Here is a 17,924-nt window from a genome sequence, read left to right on the forward strand (position 1 = left end):
CCACTCTTGTGAGGCACTCCCCCTAGTGGCCCGCCAAGTCATTGCTCAATCAGTCATGAACACTGGAGCCGTTATAGAGGCTGAATATTAACTACAAATATCACGATACTTAAATAGGTGTATCGATACTCGGTCGGGAGACAAAGTAACCCGATTTATCACGATATCGATATACGGTCACGCTCCTAGAAAAAAAAATACGCGAAAGTATTTACGCTAAGTAAAGTATCAGTGTGTGTGAAGAAGACACCAGTTTTAATATTGTGTTTCAGTGATGCTACAAAAAGAAACAATTTTCTCATTAAAGAAACATGAGTTTATGTCTTGGGTAGTTTTATCGTAGATTATTTTGGACTTATTTCCTGATCAATATATTGATAATCGTGGTATCATCACATAGTGAGATCATCGTTACCGTGAGCCTTTTATCACGTATCGTATCGTATCGTATCGTATCGTATCGTATCGTATCGTATCGTGAGGTTGCCACCCCTAAATGCGTTACATTCAGTGATTCAAATAAAAAAAATAAAAATTAAACTACAATCTGATAATCGGTTTTGAAATATTAGCACTTTAGATTTATTGTTACTGAGAAACGTTGTTATATTAGTCACACGTTGCTTAGTAATGCTTTCATTCATGTTACATAAACAATTGTTCAGTTGTTCAAATATTTATTTATTGTTAGCATATTAGCCCAAATAGCACGCTAGAAAAAAAAAACCTTAAGTGATGTCAGACATAAACAAACAAACGCTTGCACTTTACACAAAGACGAGTCATTCAAAGTCACCTTTTTTGGCATTTACATAATAATAAATGTTTGTGTTCCAGATGAGTGTGAGGAGGTGGAGCATCAGGTTCAAAAGGTCATCCAGGAGATGGAGGACATCCTGGGAGAACCGCTGCAGAGCTACTTCTAACACGCACACAGTTAGAAACGTCACGCATCATTTTTTGGGGGGCAGAGTCAATATCGCTATGATGTGCCTTTGTTGTCCTCATGAGAACCATCATTCAGAAATGTAGCAGAATATTTGCAGGCATACGAGAACAATTACGAGTCCTTTTGATCATATATATTTTATTTTATTTTTTTTATATTCTTATTGAACATATATGAACAGGGTTATAGTTTTGGAATTTTTATTTTAGTTCGTTTTTACATTGTTTTGAATTTATTTTTTTTCTTTAGATTTAATTAGTTTTCAGGGTCGTTTTTTTTTTTTTAATTAGTTTGTTATTTTAAAAATGCTTAGTTTTAGTTTTTCATGAACAAAATTGTTTTGAATTTTAGTTGTATTTTTTTCTTGTTAGTTTTCATTTATTAAAATAAACTTGGTTATTAAATAGGGAAGTCTCAAAGGCACTTTTTGGTGATATGACTTTTGCGCATTATTTTGTCACAAATAAATTGTTTGCAAGTGAAACATTGTTATGCTGTTATTGTGATCCTTTCCCGGTCAAGCTTTAATACGAAAACATCATCATTGCTAAGTGGTGCGTTCCAGACTGCTGAGAAATTCCCAATTCTTTCAACCATCCCAGAAAGAAAAAAAAAAAAGACCTTTGACTTGCAACATGTACACAGACAATTCAACAATACTTGTTTTCTGCTGGGTTTCGGTTCCAAAAAATAACCGCAACAAATGAAATCCGCAAACTAGTTAGCTTTATGTTTTGTATTCATTACAACTGTTTTACGGCTGTAAAACGCCTCAACCACACAATTTATACACTTTTCTCATCATTTAAATTTTCTCACGTTTTTCTCATTGAACTCATTTGCTCCCAAAAACGTATAAATGCGTTTTCGTAAAATGTTTTGTGTCCCAAAGACGGATTTATATATTTTTTTTTTATGCTAGAGCATATAGAAGGCTTTGATGCAGCCTCTCAACTGCAAAGAACGATTGCAGAAATGGTAGTTATTACATGAACGGCCAGTAGGTGGCAGCAGAGTATAAGAGAGCAACTCAGATTTGTTGAATATTGATGAAACTTAGCTATATTCTAATGCCAATTGCTGCAAAACGGAAACAGAAATATACTTCTTTTTTTTTTCTCCCTTATGAAAGAAACTTGAATCTTTCTTTTGATAGGTTCAATATTTTTATAGCAATAGAACACAATATTCTGTGGGCCTTGCAAAATCAGTCCAAATCCAGTAAAACAGCCCGGAGCGAACGGGATTGCTTCTGTGAAAATGGCTATGAGCGAATGAGTTAAACTTTCTCAATGTTCAAACCTTCATACATTTTATAAAATATGTACATTAAATAAAACGCATGCGAAATTGCACACAGTAAGTGCAGTATTGCACTGCGAAAAGTGAACCGCATTATAACCGGGGAGCACTGTATATTCTTTATCCTCTGTGAAGAACAACCATTACTGAGGGCTGGAGACCAGCTCCATGTATTATAATGCCCCTTTACTGCATGTTTTTAACCCATGCACTCGCAGCCATTTTGACTGAAGCATCCCCCTTTGCTCCCGGTTTTGGTTTCAGTTATGCAGCAATTAGCATTAGAATATAGCTAAGTTTCATAATTTTGAGTAATTAAGCTTTTTTTCAATATGACCCTGGTTGATCTCTTATACTCTGCTGCCACCTACTGGCTGGTTTTGTAGTAACTACCATTGTCTTAAGCGACCTGCTCAGGTCAGAAGCTGCATCAAAGTATTCTTTATGCTCTAGCATTAAAAAAAAACAACGTATAAATACGTCTTTGGGATCATGGTAGTATTTTAATAGAACATATTTATACGTTTTTGGGAGCAAATGAGTTCCAATGTACAGTATTATTGGGTGCTCTTTTTTTAGCCATAAACACATCACAAACCTTTTTGTCTGGGTTTTTATAGCAGACCGGATTGGATTGATGGCATTTCCTTCAACTTCGGTGGGGAAACGTGATTTGAGATTGATAAAAGAAAAATGCATGACATTATTTGATTGTTAAAATCTCTCTCTTACTATTTGAATGTACTGTTGGAAATATGATTTAAGAAATCTTTTGTTTTTTCCAACATCGTTTTTGGTTATTTGCTTTGGAATATTTGCTTTCTGGATTGTCTGCAGAGGCGACTTGTTTTTCCCCCGAGCAATGATTAACATAGGTGACATCACTCGCCGCCGGTGACGTCACGCCGACCCGGTCGAGTGAGCGCTCTTTCTCTCTCTGTCCGTCTTTCTGTCTCTATCTCCCTCCCTCCCTTCTCTTCATTTTTCACTCGGCACCATGCGGCGTGCCAGGACGCCTCTGCAGCTTCTCGTGACCTCCGCCGAACGTCACCTTCATCGTCGTGGTCATCATCACCAGGAGCGCTCCGTGGGGATCATCGGAGCGCCGTTCTCCAAAGGACAGGTGTGGTCAGCTCCTTAAATATTGAATGGACCAATCAGGATTAAGAAAAGTGTTTGTGTGTCTGGCGCAGCCCCGGGACGGCGTGCAACTCGGACCGGACGCGATCCGCGCCGAGGGACTCGTCACCAAGCTTCGGGCGCAAGGTGACCATCCAAGAACTGGTCAAATATTGTTTTTGCAGTTTTGATGTTTTATTAAACTTCGTAAATATTCTGTGTGTTAAATGATAGAAGATAAAATCAATTTTTCCACAGTCAGTGAATTATTCAAATGGCTCCAAGATACAACTTCTGTTATTTATAGATTTATCATGCCAATTATGTAACGTTTTATTTTTTTCTTTGTTTCCATTGTTTGAAGGCATCAATATTTTTATTTTTTTATTTTTTTTATCGGTTGCAGATGTAATCAACCAAATGTAGGCCTTGTGTCAATATTTCCACATTGATAAAATGCAGATGTGATGTGTTGGTTTTCCCATCCTCGGGTAATATTTTTTTTATGTGAATTTGTTGACTTCATTTGGTCGTTTCTCTTGTCTGCACTCCTTGCAGTACATGAATGTGGTTGTTGCATTATTTTTCGTCAAATCAGATTTCAGCCATTATAAGTTGTCTAGATCTTGAGCCAATCAGATTTCTATGTGGTCCTCACAGAGGCCAGCGTGCTGGCTCTTGATGACCTCAGCATTTTTTCCGTCCTCTGATTGGTTGATTGATCCGATCAAAAATGTTGATGTTTTGCTTGGATGAATTGTGATGTAGTAAATGCTTGACTCGCCATGCTAACGTCGCAACGCACTCGCTCACTGTGTCATATTTTCACACGGTTATGTATTTGACGGTGCGCAGGTGACTGTTTGCTTAACTGATTAACTTTGCTCAATGCTAAATACAAACACACAAGTTCCGCTCCAAATCCGATTCGCTTTATTTCTAGAGCACATTTTTAACAAATGTTTCCAAATTGTTGCACATTGAGATCCGCACACTTAAATTTATATATATATATATATATATATATATATATATATATATATATATATATATATATATATATATAAATAAATGAATAAACACACAAAAAGACCCTGAGGACAACACAATTCACGCTGAACTATAGGCCAGGGAATAAAAGTGTGTCTTAAGACAAGACTGAAAACACTCATCATGATCATTGAGCATTGAGAGTCAGATTGTTCCACAGCTTAGGGCCAACCAAGTTGACTGCCCATGTTAAACTTGAAGCAAGCAAGCATTTAATTAAAAAAAAAAAAAATAATACATTTTTTTTTATTTTTTTAAATGTAAAAAAATATATAATACATTTTTTTTGCTCCTCCAGGCTGCACGGTAAAGGATTACGGGAATTTAGCGTTTGAGGATGTGCTGCCCGACGAGCCGGTGGGGCGGGTGAAGCGCGCTCGGGCGGTGGGCGAGGCCAACCGGAGGTTGTCAGAGGCGGTGCGGGCGATCAAGCGTGACGGGCACACGGCGCTCATGCTGGGCGGAGACCACAGGTGGCCTGCCGTTTGTTTACAAATAACACACTTTGTGAAAAGTTTTTTGAGGTACTCCAGCATCAAACAAATGGAACAAATGCTCAAGTTGACTTTGGAGAATCTTTAGCCATCCTGTTGAAAACGAGTGCAAAAGTTCCACCAAGCGTCTGTCAATCATCCACTGAGAAGACATCCATGACACCGCAACCTGATATATACAACCTTGAACCTATGTGAGAAAACATTACACATGCAATATGATTTGGGGTTTTTTCCCAGCCTGGCCATTGGCTCGGTCCACGGGCACGCGGCGGCCGTGGGGGATGTGAGCCTGATTTGGGTGGACGCCCATGCGGACATCAACACGCCGCTCAGCACGCCCACGGGGAACATGCACGGCCAGCCAGTGTCCTACCTGCTCCACGAGCTCCGCCCCAAGGTCAGAAGACAAAAATTAGCTGTTTCCGTTTCTTGCTGAGTTTTGATTCCTGTTTAGTTTGCTTGTAATCATCTACAGATGTAAACTCAGTTTTTTAAACCATCCTTTTGCTGTTATCAACTTATATCAGTTTTTGTTAGTAGGAAGCGCATTGCATTCACTTGGAAAAAAAAAAGAACTCCTGTTTTTCTGACTATTTTTTGTGGGGGGAGGGAGGAAGCTTTGTGTTTTTTTAATGTATTTTTTTCTGTTTTTCTGAATATTTTTTCCTGTTTTACTGAATATTTATTTTCTGTCATAAAGAAATATTCTGAAAAACGAGAAAAAAATTATTTAAAAAAAGGGGGGGGGGGAATTACTCAGAAAAAAACAGGAAAGAAATCTGAAAAACGGGGGGAAATTATAAAAAAAAAAAAAAAACAGAAAAAAAAATACGAAAACCAAAGCACCAGCTCTGTTTTTCCTGTCTTACATTAAAATAATAGTATACAGTAAAAAAAAAAATCATAAAACATTACCAATACATGACTTACCTTAACTGTGGCAGTAAGTGATATCGTTGAAGATACGGAATATTTTTATGACAGAAAATACATATTCATTAAAACTGAAAAGAATCTGAAAAACAGAAAAAATAAATAAAAAAATACCCCAAAAACAAAATTCCCTACCCCCCCAAAAGAAATAGTCAGAAAAACTATTTTTGTTTTTTCAAAGTGAATGCAACACGCTTTTGTAAATATGTAAGAAGGACAGTGCTTCTCAATTTTTCCATTTTTTTGTTAGGGACTTCTAGGAAGACGAAAATATGATGAAAAACATACAATTCTACAAGTTTCGATTTTTTTCCCCGTTTTTTTTTTTTTTTTTTGTAGAGATTTTTCCCCTGTTTTGCTGATTTATTTTTTTTTTTCTGAGGAATTTAGTAATTTCCCTCCCTTTTTTTCTGAATATTTTTTTGTTTTTCTGATTTTTTTTTTTTTTTTTTTTTTTAACAGAAAAAAACATATTTAGTGAAACTGCAAAAAAAATAAAAAATAAAATAAAAAATCAGAAAATGGAAAAAACAAATACAGTACCGGGTACACAAAAAACAAAGATTCCCCCCCTCCCCAAGATTTAGTCAGGAAATTTGTTTTGTTTTGTTTTGTTTTTTCCAAGTGAATGCAATGCGCTTCTGTAAATCTGTAAGTAGGACATTGCTTTTCAATTTTTCCATTTTTTGTTAGGGACATCCAGAAGGAAGAAAAATAGTCGAAAACATACAATTCTAAAATGTTCAATTGTTGAGTCAATAATGAATGATTAAAAATAATAATAACAGCATGGGAACGTCTGTTCAATTTGCACTGACAGTTAAAATAGTGTGTGTAGTTGACGCAACATTTCAGTGGCACACTTGTATCCAGTCAAGAGGGTTAATGAGCAAACGTTTTTATCGGTCAGATTCCCGTCCTGCCCAACTTCTCATGGATGACGTCGTGCGTGTCGGCCAAACGTTTGGTCTACATCGGCCTGAGGGACCTGGACCCCGAGGAGCAGTAAGTCGTCTTTAGCCACACCACTCCAAAGTCAAACAAGTTGCTCAAACTGGCGTCTTGCCTGTCTTATCTTGCATCTTCCTATTCCTGTCATGTGTTCTTTTCTTTCTTTGAATGTTCCTCTTCACACATGCATGTTCCTGTTCATTTGTGTGTCTATGCTTGTTCAGGTGGGGGTGTTCCCGTTCATCTGTATGCATGTGCTTGTTCCTGCGCAAGTGTGAATGTGTTTTCCTGTACCTGTGCTCTGTATGTGCTCATGTTTTTTTATGTTCTTCTGCCTCTGTATGTTCCTGATAATGTTCTTTGCTTTGTGTTCCTGTTCTTCTGCATGCATGCGCTTGTTCCTGCGCAAGTGTTTTCCCTTACCTGTGGGTGTGCTCTCTATGTGCGCATCATGTGCGCTCCATTTGCCCGCACTGAGCTGGGGAAAAAGGCTTTTGTGTTCCCCTTCTGCATGGAACATGTTGCAAAAGGACTGGAAACTAACGGAACTTGTTTCATAGAACAATTTTAGATCCAGATTAAGAGCACTTGAGACGGCCTCATTGATTTCTAACTGTTTTATATAATTTTTTTATGTGATTGTAAGTGAAACTTTTATTTGTAACTGTAATGTAAACTGTTTTGCTGCCTCTTGGCCAGGTCTCCCTTGAAAAAGAGGTTTTTAATCTCAACGGGACTATCCTGGTTAACTCATTAGCTCCCAAAAACGTATAAATACGTCATATTTTAAATGTTTTAAGTGTCCCAAAGATATATTTATATGGTTTTTTTGGGGTTTTTTTTTTATGCCAAAGCATAGAGAAGGCTTTGATGCAGTCTCTCTACTGCAGAAAATGGTTGAGTGGCAGCAGAGTATAAGAGATCAACCAGGCCATGTTAAAACAAGCTGATTTCCCCACAGTTCTAAGCAGAATTGTGAAAAACGATGAAACTTTGCTATGTTCTATTGCTAATTGCTGCACAGCGGAAACAGATAGGAATATACTTTTTTTTTTCCCTGATAAAAGAAGAGACTCTAATCTCTCTTTTGGTATGTTCCATATTTTTATAGCAATAGAACATAATATTTCGCGGGCCTTGAAAAATCAGTCAAAATCCAGGAAAACACTTAAGGGAAAATGGTTCGGAGTGAATGAGTTAAATAACGTTTAAATAAAAAAGAATAAATGTGTTGTTATTTTTTTGTATGTTCTTCTGCCTGTGTATGTTCCTGTTCCTGCTCTTTTCTATGTTGTTGTGTGCTTTCCTGTTATAGATCCATATTTCTGTGTGCATGTGTTCTTATGTGTATGTGGCTGCTCACGTGTGAGATCCTCTGATTGTGTGTTCCTGTTCTCGGGTATGCCTCGAATTGGCGCCTTGTAGAAACGATTTAGTTTGAAGGTGAAAAGTATCGACGCAACGAGAGTGGTCGTGTTTGCGTGATCAACGTGTGCGTCTTTCCCGCCGGCGTGCAGTTACATCGTGAAGCTGGCGGGCGTGAAGGCCTTCTCCATGACGCAAGTGGACGCTCTGGGCATCGGCCGCGTGATGGAGGAGACGTGCGACTTCCTGTGTAAAGACGGGTAAGTAGTGTAGCCACGCCCCCCGCCGTCCGCGTCTTCTTTACGTCACGTTGGTCACTTGTCGCCGTGGAACCGCCGGAGCAGGGCGAAGCCGATCCACCTGAGCTACGACGTGGACGCTTTGGACCCAGCCGTCACCCCGGCCACGGGGACGCCCGTGCCGGGCGGACTCACCTACAGGGAGGGCGTGTACATCGCAGAACACCTCAGCAACACTGGTTCGTCTTCCTTTAATACTTCCCATGTGTCTTTTAATCGTGTTTATGTTCCAGTTCCTGTGTTTAAGCCTCTTTTCATATGTGCCTGTTCCTGTTCATGTGAGTGTTCCTGTGTATATATTCCAGTTTATGTGTGTGCATGTTGGTTTATGTATTCCTGTGTATGTTCCTGTTCTGGTGTGTTTCTGATCTTGCATGTGTGTTCCTGTTCATATGTGTGTATGTTCTTGTTCCTGTGCATGTGTTCTTGTACGTTGCTGTTCATCTGCTTATGATCTTGTTGTGTGTTTTGTTTGTTCTTGTGTATGTTCCTGTTCCTGCATATGTTCCTCAATATCTGCGTAGTTTCCTGTTCCTGCATGAGTCTGTTCCTGTTCGTGTTTTTGTTTGTCTTATGCTATTGTTCCTGTTCATGTGTGTTTGTGTGTATGTTCCTATTCTGGTGTATGTTCTGATCTTGCATGTATGTTCTTGTTCCTGTGCATGTGTTCTTGTATGTTGCTGTTCATGTGTGTGTTCCTGTTCATCTATTTATGATCCTGTTGTGTGTTTTGTTTGTTCTTGTTTGTGTTCCTGTTCTTGCATATATTCCTGCATATCTGTGTGTAGTTTCCTGTTGCTGCACAAGTCTGTTCCTGTTCATGTGTTTTTGTCCATCTTATGTTATTGTTCCTGTTCGTGTGTGTGTATTTCTGCGTATATGTTCCTGTTCTGGTGTATGTTTCTGATCTTGCATGTGTGTTCCTTTTTTTTCCGTGTATGTTCTTGTTCCTGTGCATGTGTTCTTGTATGTTGCTGTTCATGTGTCTGTTCCAGTTAATCTATTTATGATCCTGTTTGTTTTGTGTGTTCTTATTCATGTGTGCATTTCTGAGTGTCTGTTCCTGTTCTTGTTTATGTTTCTGAATATTTGTGTGTAGTTTCCTATTGCTGCATGAGTCTGTTCCTGTTCATGTTTTTGTCTGTCTTAAGTTATTGTTCCTGTGTATCTGTGCGTGTTCCTGTTCCCTTGTATGGGTGTCCCTTTTCTTGTCTTTTTCTCGCCTTTGTGTTCATGATCCTGTTCGTCTTTGTGCATGTGTTTGAGTATGTGTTCCTGTGTGTGTTTTTGTTCCTGTGCGCACAGGTGTCTCGTTGATTGGTCTGGTGTCGTGTTTCAGGGCTTCTGTCGGCGGTGGACGTGGTGGAGGTGAACCCTCTGGCGGGCTCGTCGGAGCAGGACGTCCGGCGGACAGCCGGGGTCGCGCTGGACATTTTGCTGGGCTGCTTCGGACGCCTGCGGGAGGGAAACCACCCGCCGGATTTCCGCCTGCCTGACGCGTGACTCTGGCAAAATGAAGCCCCCCCTCAGCGTTTGGCCAGCATCCCGCGGATCCGGCTTCATGTTCTTGTACTCACAAGTAAGACAATTCATTTTGTCTCACAACTGGATGTCATCAATGTCAAAGGCCTTTCCATATCAAATCCCTCACTTACTTGGATGCTGGTTAAAAAGCAAAAAAATTGAAACCAAAGAAACTCTCACACAACTTGAATGATGTTTTTGTTTTGAAAATGGATGGATGAGCCAGCTCAACCATAGATGAGGTAACATAGAAAAAAAATTGACAATAAAATAATTGACTATTTCTCACTTTTATTTAACACAACTCAAGTGTAATTAACAACCCAATTATTTAATAAAATCAGTAACCTGTTTTTGTATATGAGGTTAACTTCTCTAATAAAACAATGCTCTCATTTTTATACATGAGTTAGTTAACGCAACTTTATTTATAAAGCACTTTAAAACAAACATTGCTGTATACAAAGTGCTGTACATGAAACCGAAATCGGTCATGCAGTAAAGAGTAAGTTAATTAAAATAAGGGCAATTCTAAACATTAAGTATACAAGTGAATAAATTTTACATCAATAAATTGATAAGAAGTAGGTAAGTAATCAATGAATGAATGAATAAATAAGTTATGTTTTATATATATATATATATATATATATATATATATATATATATATGAATTAAGCAGGTTTAATTATGAATAATTACCTACTTGAAAATAAATAAATGTACAGTATATGTATTAATAAATGTTATTATAATTCAACTTAATGAAATAAAGAGTGAAAATGTGAATAGTTTATTGAAAATCTTTTTATTTAAATGTCATAAAAAAAATTACATTTGAGTACATGTACCGGAATTAAATTATTTAATATTAGGAAAAAATTGTTAATTTTATTTTATATATATATATATATATATATATATATATATATATATATATATATATATATATATATATTTACTTAAAAAAATAATTTATTACATCCATCCATCCATCCATTATCTTTACTGCTTATTCCTCACAAGGGTCACAGGGGGTGCTGGAGCCTATCTCAGCTGGCTTTGGGCAGTAGGTGGGGTACACCCTGGACTAGTTGCCAGCCATTTGCAGATAATTTATTACATTAATTATAATTAAGTAAAGCTTCATTGACCCGATATACTGTATAAAATGGTTTATTTTGCTTATCTTTTTTCAATTGTAGCTGCAATGAATCAGTTAACCATGATATGAAGTAAAATAAAAACACATGTGAATGCACTAATTTGATGTAATATTACAGGCCGCCTGCTCATGTAAACGCTCAGCAGGCCGACCGCCATGCAAAGTGCCGCAAAAGTGCAAATGTGAAACGTCCACAAGGCAAGCAAATAATTGTGTAAAAAGTCAATGGCCTGGCTCGCACGCTATTGGTAGAAAAAGAAGGGTTGGCCGCAAACTCCCCCAAACAAGCCAAAGGCACACATAAAGCGGAACAAAACACATTTCATTCTTCAAGCAGCCAACAGGAAATGCATCTGAAAATATTCCTGTCGTCAATTATTCCGCTTTGGTAGGGGGGGAAACAAAGATACAAACAAACAAACAAAAAAAGCGTGGTCACGTTGCAGCTTTGTGATTTGATTTGATTTTTTTTTTCACTTAAGTTGAACACATTTGCAAAGTGTATGTTCATATGCACATGCTTTGAAGATGCTTGCTTTCAAGTTTGTGCGCTGTGTTGTTCTTGTGCACGTTTGTGACATAACAGTCATCCTTTGATTCTTTGATGCTTTGTAATAAACTGATTACTCCTTCCACTGTGTCAGAAGAGGCAAGTTGTTTTGTGTGAGGAATTCCTCGGTCGGATGCAATACGACCATTCTGCCAACATCTTTTAACATTTTTTTTTTTTTTAAATCCTTCGAGTTTGGCCCCTTTTTCGTCCATCTGGTCACCAAAGTTTGTGTTTCTGCACATCGAGCAGCAAAAGGTAAGCGGACATTTCCTTTCAAACCTTTTTGTATTAGTGCTAGGCCGATATGGTTTTTATTAGTAGTCAAGGAGGCCGATAACCGATATTTCAAGACGATATTCATTTGCAGTAAAATAGACAAAAAACAAACTCTCTTTTAAATTATATTGACAGATTTGTGAAAAAAAGATTATAACAAAAATAGAAGAGCTTCCATTAAAAAATAACAAATAAAAAGCAAGTAAATAGATCCCTAAAGATTTCGACTCTAAATAAAGTTTTCTAAAATTTCAACATAATTTCTTGATTTCATTTTTTTTTTTTTTTAATAAAGTGTAGGGAGTTATTATTTTTCATAAAGTGGCAATTTAAATCGATTCATAAATGAAAAGTTCCCCCGCATCTCACTGACAAGTGCAAGCGAATGTAGCTCATTTGGGGTTTTTGTTAGAGTTCGTAAAACGTTTTGAAAGATCTTCATGGTGAAAAAGATTGTCTGAATATGTTCCAAGTAGGGGTGGGAACCTCAGGGGACCTCACAATTGGATACGATATACGATACAAGGCTTACAATAACGATTATCTCACCATTTGACGATACCGCGATTAGCGATATATTGCTCAGGTCATAAATCCATGCATGATAATCTATGATAAAACTAGTCATAAAATAATAATAATAATAATAATAATAATAATAAATGAAACTTCACTTCCTGACTCTGATAGAGTAGGACGCAACTTATCGCTCTGCGATATACTCCCTGTGGCGCAGCTGTAATAACAACTCCATTGTTTTTTCCAACATGCCTAGGTGGGAAAAGAATGGACAACATTGAAGAAATAAAGACTTGTATCCAAAAAATGAACAAAACCATAACGGATCTAAGTCAGCAGATGAAGGAATCTAACCAGAAGCTGCTGGAAGAGATGCAACAGCTGCGGAATGTGGTTCAAGGCCAGAAGGAGGAGATGAAAAAGAAAGACCTGCAAATTGGCATCTTGCAAGAACAGCTAGATGAGCTTGACCAAAAATCTCGTATCAATGACGTTATTATCATCGGCATCAAAGTCAGGCCGCGCACGTATGCGCAAGCCGCGGCCAGAAGAAGTGATGAGGACTCTGACCTAAATCCTGATAATGAATCAGTGCAGCAACAGGTGATAACCAAACTCGGGGAATTTGAAATAATAGTGGAATCGAAGCACATCCAAGAGTGCTACACACTTCCATCTGGAGGGAGAAAACCACCAATGGTCTTCATGAAACTTAGAGACAGAAAAAACAAGACTGCACTCCTCAAGCAAGGCCCAAAACTGAAAGGCAAGAATGTCTTTCTAAATGAAAACCTGACCAAAAAGAATGCTGAAATCGCGAGAAAGGCACGTCAACTGAAGAAAGATGGGAAAATTATGGCGACCTGGACCGCCGATTGCAAAGTCCTTATCAAGACACAAGGGAGCTCACCACAGGAGATCAAAACCAAGATGATCGAAAGATTACAGGAGCTGGAAGTCTACGAAAATTAACTCATTCACTGCCTTTGACAAGTATACTTGTCAATTGTATTTTTTAGAGCGGTGCTAAATGGGGGAGAATCTGAGCATGCTCCACTGTAAATATCAAACTTGGAAACAACTTTACTGATGCCCAACCACCGGTAGATGACATCATTGCCCCATTTTATAGGAAATAAACACAGTTTCAGAGTCCATGGGAGAAATGGCTGTATTTTGGCAAACCTACATTTTTCTGCTGTCAATTATAAAAGAACGGGACGGGACAAAAAGTAGGGAGTCTATTCTGTTATTTGGTAGATTCGGTTTATATATAATTATTGAATGGAATATCACGTGAGTATTGGAAATGTAAAAATTTTCTATAATGACTGGCAGTGAATGAGTTAAATATGTCCCAAATAACTGACCCCACATCTCACGTTTTGTGTACGTAGATCACGTTTTTTTGTGTTTACCGGGGTTTGCCATGATTCTAACTCCATAGAAGTGAAACTGAAAAACCCGTGACACTCGAAAAAAATGTGTAAAAAAAAATAATAATCTGGAGACTGGCACTGAAAAAGACTTCATAATACAAAATAAAAATATGCTTAAAGAAAGTAGCGTTTTTTTCATGTCTATTTTATTTTTTAATATATTTTACAATGCCAATACTTGTTTCAATGTCAATGCAGCTTGTTGCACAATGACATTTTTTCCAAAATACCAAATCTTATTGTCAGTGTTGTGGCTCCATACATAGTGAGGTGGTAATTTTGACTGGATGTGTGTGAGATAGAAACAAATAAAAAAAAATATATATAAATTTTCTGCCTTCGGTAGTCTTCGGAAACACTCTGTAACCACCATCACTTACCCGGAAGAGCCTGCATCGTGTCGTTGGTGAGATTATATTGTATACAATGATTGTATTCAATTTCCCCCCATATTATGTATGTTGATTGACCTAATAAACATTTTTTTTAAAGTGTCGTTGGTGAGATTACGTCTGATCTCGCGTTATCCCACGAGAGAGGACGGGCGAGGTTGTCGCCCACCGATCTGTATGTATTAACGCTAGCCGATAGCTCATACGCGCCGTTGAAGCCACAGGGCGGACATCTTGCTCCTCCCATCTCACGAGCAGACTACTGTACAAACTAGGTTGGCGTGGGGGGGCTCACTATTTTTTAACATGTGGCCGGTACGTCCTGCTTTGAAGAGCCCCTTTTTTCTCAACTCAACTTTATTTATAAAGCACTTTAAAACAAGCATTTCTGTTCTACTAAGTACTGTCTCAAATGTGTTGTCCAATTTCCATACTATAAATGTATGGGATCGTATGGCGAGAAACGTTTCTTGTGAGTGGTAATATGGCGGCCTCGTGGCTTCAAAAGTCGGCCTAGCAGCTATCCATTTATATGCAGATCAGTGTTTCTGCTGCTGATTTTTTTCTTCCCCTGCTTCGGAAGTCAGAGCAGAGAAGTCCACACGGCACACGCGGTACGAACAAAACTGTTAAGTGGCCGATTTGTTCAAAGTGTGAGGTCAACCCTTTAACGTTAAAATCCTTAAAGGTTTAAACGTCCTTACAATTGGGCGAGTTTTTCCCTTCCAGTTTGGTGACTTGTTGGTGTTTTTTCATCGGACACAAAGCGGTAAGCGGCCATTTTCTTTTACGGTACTCTACTTTTCTTTTACACGGGCGACTGTTGTGTTTTTGTTTGTTTGTATGTTTGTTTGTTTTTATGATCTACGGAGTCCCTAAGGTGACGTGGTAGGAAAAAAAAACAACCTTTGCGTTCCCTCGCAGAACATTTTTGTGTTCTCGCGCACAAAATGTTTTGCAAGGGAACGCAAAGTTGTTGTTTTTTTCTTTCTACCATGTCACCTTAGGGGCTCCGTAACGATCCACTTAACTTTGAATTGTTGATTGAAAGGTTTCTTTTCCTTATCACACATAACTGCGTGCGTTCTTTTTTTGTTGTGCCTTAAGCGGCTGGAGTGGAAAGAACATTTGAACATTTTTGCACTGGTGTCTCTCTCGGCAGCTTGTCGACTGCATCGGTGCCTTGCTCAAGGACCATGGCCAGCCGAGTTGCGGAAGACCTCCAATGTCCGTCCTGTTTGGAGATCTTTAAAGATCCCGTCGTGCTGCCTTGCGGTCATAGCTTCTGTCGCGAGTGCGTGCAGGCGTGGTGGCAGGAGAAAGGGATAGGTCGTGTCCGGCGTGTCGCAAACGGTCGCGATCGGCCTACTTGCCTTCCAACTTGTCGCTGCGGAGCGTGTGCGAGGCCTTTCCGCACGCCTTCGCCGAGTTGCAGGAAAAGTGCCGTGTACACAACGAGAACCTGAAACTCTTCTGCGTAGACCACCAGGAGCTGGTGTGCCTGGTCTGCAGGGATTCCGAAAGCCACGCCGGCCACAAGTTCTCGCCCCTCGATGAAGTTGCGCCGACTCACAAAGAGAAGCTCCGCAAGGCACTGCAGGATGCCAACGAAAGATTGAAAGATTACAGTGACGAAAAAGCAAGTTGCCTCACGCAATTGGACTACCTCAAAGTCCAGAGGGAGCAGATCGTAAGCAAGATCACGAAGGATTTCGAAGAGCTGCGCCGATTCCTGCAGGCCGAGGAGGAGGCGCGCTTGACCGCCGTCCGCGAGGACGAGCGCAAGAAGACCCGGGCGCTGACGGACAGGATGGCGGCCCTCGACAGGAACATAACTGCCCTCTCGGGTCGCATCCGGCACGCAGAGGTGCAGCTGACCTTTGACCCCGCCCCCTTCATGACCACCTTCAAGGCGACGATGAGCCGGATCCAGAAGCTGCCCGACGAGCTCGAGCCTTTCTGGGCGTCGCTGGAGCAGGCCAAGCACGTGGGCAACCTCAAGTTTAACGTGTGGGAGCGAATGAAAGGGGAGGTCTCGTACAGTCCCGTCGTCCTGAACCCGAACGTGGCCGGCTCCAAACTGCGCCTGTCGGAAGATCTGACCAGCATGAGTTTCACGGGACGATGGCAGCGTCCGACCAGTCGGCCAGCCAACTTGAACTCTGTCGTGTGTCGTCCGCTGGGCCCGGGTAGGCACACGTGGGACGTGGAGGTTGGCGACAACGCCACCTGGTCGGTGGGCGTGTGCTATATACAAAAAGGCAGGAAGATACCCGTGACCATCAAATTTTCCGACCAGAAATACAGCAAGTTTGGCGAGCCGTTCGGCTCGTGGGAGCCGCCGGTGAGATTGCGGCGGCTCCGCATTCACGTGGACACCCACGCCAGATCGGTTTCCTTCTCTGAGCCGCTCGCAAACGCCCAGTTGGCTGAAACGGAAATTCCCCATTGGCCCAATTTGGAGGACAACCACGTAAAATGGGGGCCTTTCTTCATGACCCTGGACGAGCGTCCTCTCCAAATCGTTCCGCTTGCGCCTCGGGTCACCACCACGCAAAATCAGTGATGTTGAAGTCCAGTGTCGTTTTGTGCAGATTTATCGGGATGTAACGATATGAAGGTCACAGTACAATAGTTATCACGATATTTGTGGGGAGGTTGTCGATACAAAAAAAAAAGGTTCATTCTAAGGAGAAAATATTGTGATTTTGTTCATCTGACCATTAGCGTGGATTTGAAATATAGAAGGGCCAAAACATGCTTTGTGAAAATTCAACTGCACAAAAAAAAACTAGCCACCAGAGGGCGCTAGAACTGCACAAATGGAAGTCAACTTTTTTTTTTTTTTTTTTGGTTAAACAGATTGTGCTAATTTTAATATTGTGACATGACGACGACGACGATACATTGTGGCACCTTTAATATCGCAATATCACGATATTGCCGGTGTCGTTACATCCTTATATATCTTTTTTTTTTAACTTTATAGTTTTTTTTTTTTTCCCAACAGGGCTAAATGGGTGAGAATCTGATGACGCTGCACTGTAAAAGTCAATCTTTACTGATGTGCAACCACCAGTAGATGACATCATTACTCCCATTTTATACAAAATAAACACATTGAGAGTCCATGGGAGGAACGGCGGAATTTGGTGCAAGATAACATTTTTCCACCGTCAATTCTAAAAAGAATGGGAAAAGACAGAAAGGAGGGAATCTATTCTGTCATTTGTATATAATTATTGAACATGTTGGCATTGAAAAAATGCAAAAAGTCACGTGTTTTAATGATGTTTTGTGGTCTTTTAATGACTTTGAATCACAATTATAAGACTTGGATGTTTTTGTTTTGTTAAATTTCACTTTCATTTTTGGAACAGGCTTGCTAATTCTTATTAGTTTCTTTTTTTAATGTTTGTTTTATTCAGTTTCATACATTTTTTGGAGCAGGCTTGCTCGTTCTTAGTTTCTATATATATATATATATATATATATATATATATCTAAAATTTAGTTTTCGAATTAGTTCTTTTAAATATACATATATATATATATATATATTCAGTATTTGTTGATTTTTTTTGTCTGTAA

General features: G+C 39.4%; 2 protein-coding genes and 1 pseudogene across 9 annotated transcripts in view; all 3 read left to right on the forward strand.

Moving 5' to 3' along the window:
• heatr1 (HEAT repeat containing 1) overlaps positions 1-1,437 on the forward strand; it is a 33,958-nt gene extending 32,521 nt beyond the window's left edge. For all 4 annotated transcript variants that reach the window (XM_077501749.1, XM_077501748.1, XM_077501747.1 and 1 more), the window contains exon 45: positions 838-1,437. In XM_077501749.1, the coding sequence (XP_077357875.1) occupies positions 838-926 (89 nt within the window). In that variant the 3' untranslated portion in view covers positions 927-1,437. The remainder of the gene's footprint in view (positions 1-837) is intronic.
• Positions 1,438-3,027: 1,590 nt separating this feature from the next.
• Positions 3,028-17,846, forward strand: arg1 (arginase 1). 4 transcript variants are annotated; one of them, XM_077502875.1, is made up of 10 exons: positions 3,028-3,374; positions 3,445-3,517; positions 4,719-4,893; positions 5,155-5,314; positions 6,761-6,855; positions 8,319-8,426; positions 8,511-8,644; positions 9,805-10,044; positions 11,899-11,962; positions 12,769-12,892. In XM_077502875.1, the coding sequence occupies exons 1-8, from the start codon at positions 3,249-3,251 to the stop codon at positions 9,966-9,968; spliced, it is 1,035 nt and encodes a 344-aa protein (XP_077359001.1). In that variant the 5' UTR covers positions 3,028-3,248; the 3' UTR covers positions 9,969-10,044; positions 11,899-11,962; positions 12,769-12,892. The 4 variants fall into 4 exon arrangements, with proteins under 4 accessions (XP_077359001.1, XP_077359000.1, XP_077358999.1 ...); XM_077502874.1 differs by having other exon boundaries at positions 11,933-11,962; positions 12,769-12,881; XM_077502873.1 differs by having other exon boundaries at positions 12,759-12,840.
• On the forward strand, positions 14,785-17,333 carry LOC144005029 (E3 ubiquitin-protein ligase TRIM35-like; annotated as a pseudogene). Its single transcript, XR_013279488.1, has 2 exons — positions 14,785-15,102; positions 15,496-17,333. The product of XR_013279488.1 is annotated as an E3 ubiquitin-protein ligase TRIM35-like (transcript).
• Positions 17,847-17,924: the final 78 nt, after the last annotated feature.

The sequence above is a fragment of the Festucalex cinctus genome, chromosome 17 (genome assembly GCF_051991245.1).
Source record: "Festucalex cinctus isolate MCC-2025b chromosome 17, RoL_Fcin_1.0, whole genome shotgun sequence".
Classification (NCBI taxonomy): Eukaryota; Metazoa; Chordata; class Actinopteri; order Syngnathiformes; family Syngnathidae; genus Festucalex; species Festucalex cinctus.

Coding starts and splice junctions, on each gene's coding strand:
- arg1 (XM_077502876.1), top strand. CDS start 3,249: ATGCGGCGTGCCAGGACGCCTCTGCAGCTTCTCGTGACCTCCGCCGAA. Junction 3,518..4,718: donor CACCAAGCTTCGGGCGCAAG/GTGACCATCCAA, acceptor TTGCTCCTCCAG/GCTGCACGGTAAAGGATTAC. Junction 4,894..5,154: donor ATGCTGGGCGGAGACCACAG/GTGGCCTGCCGT, acceptor GTTTTTTCCCAG/CCTGGCCATTGGCTCGGTCC.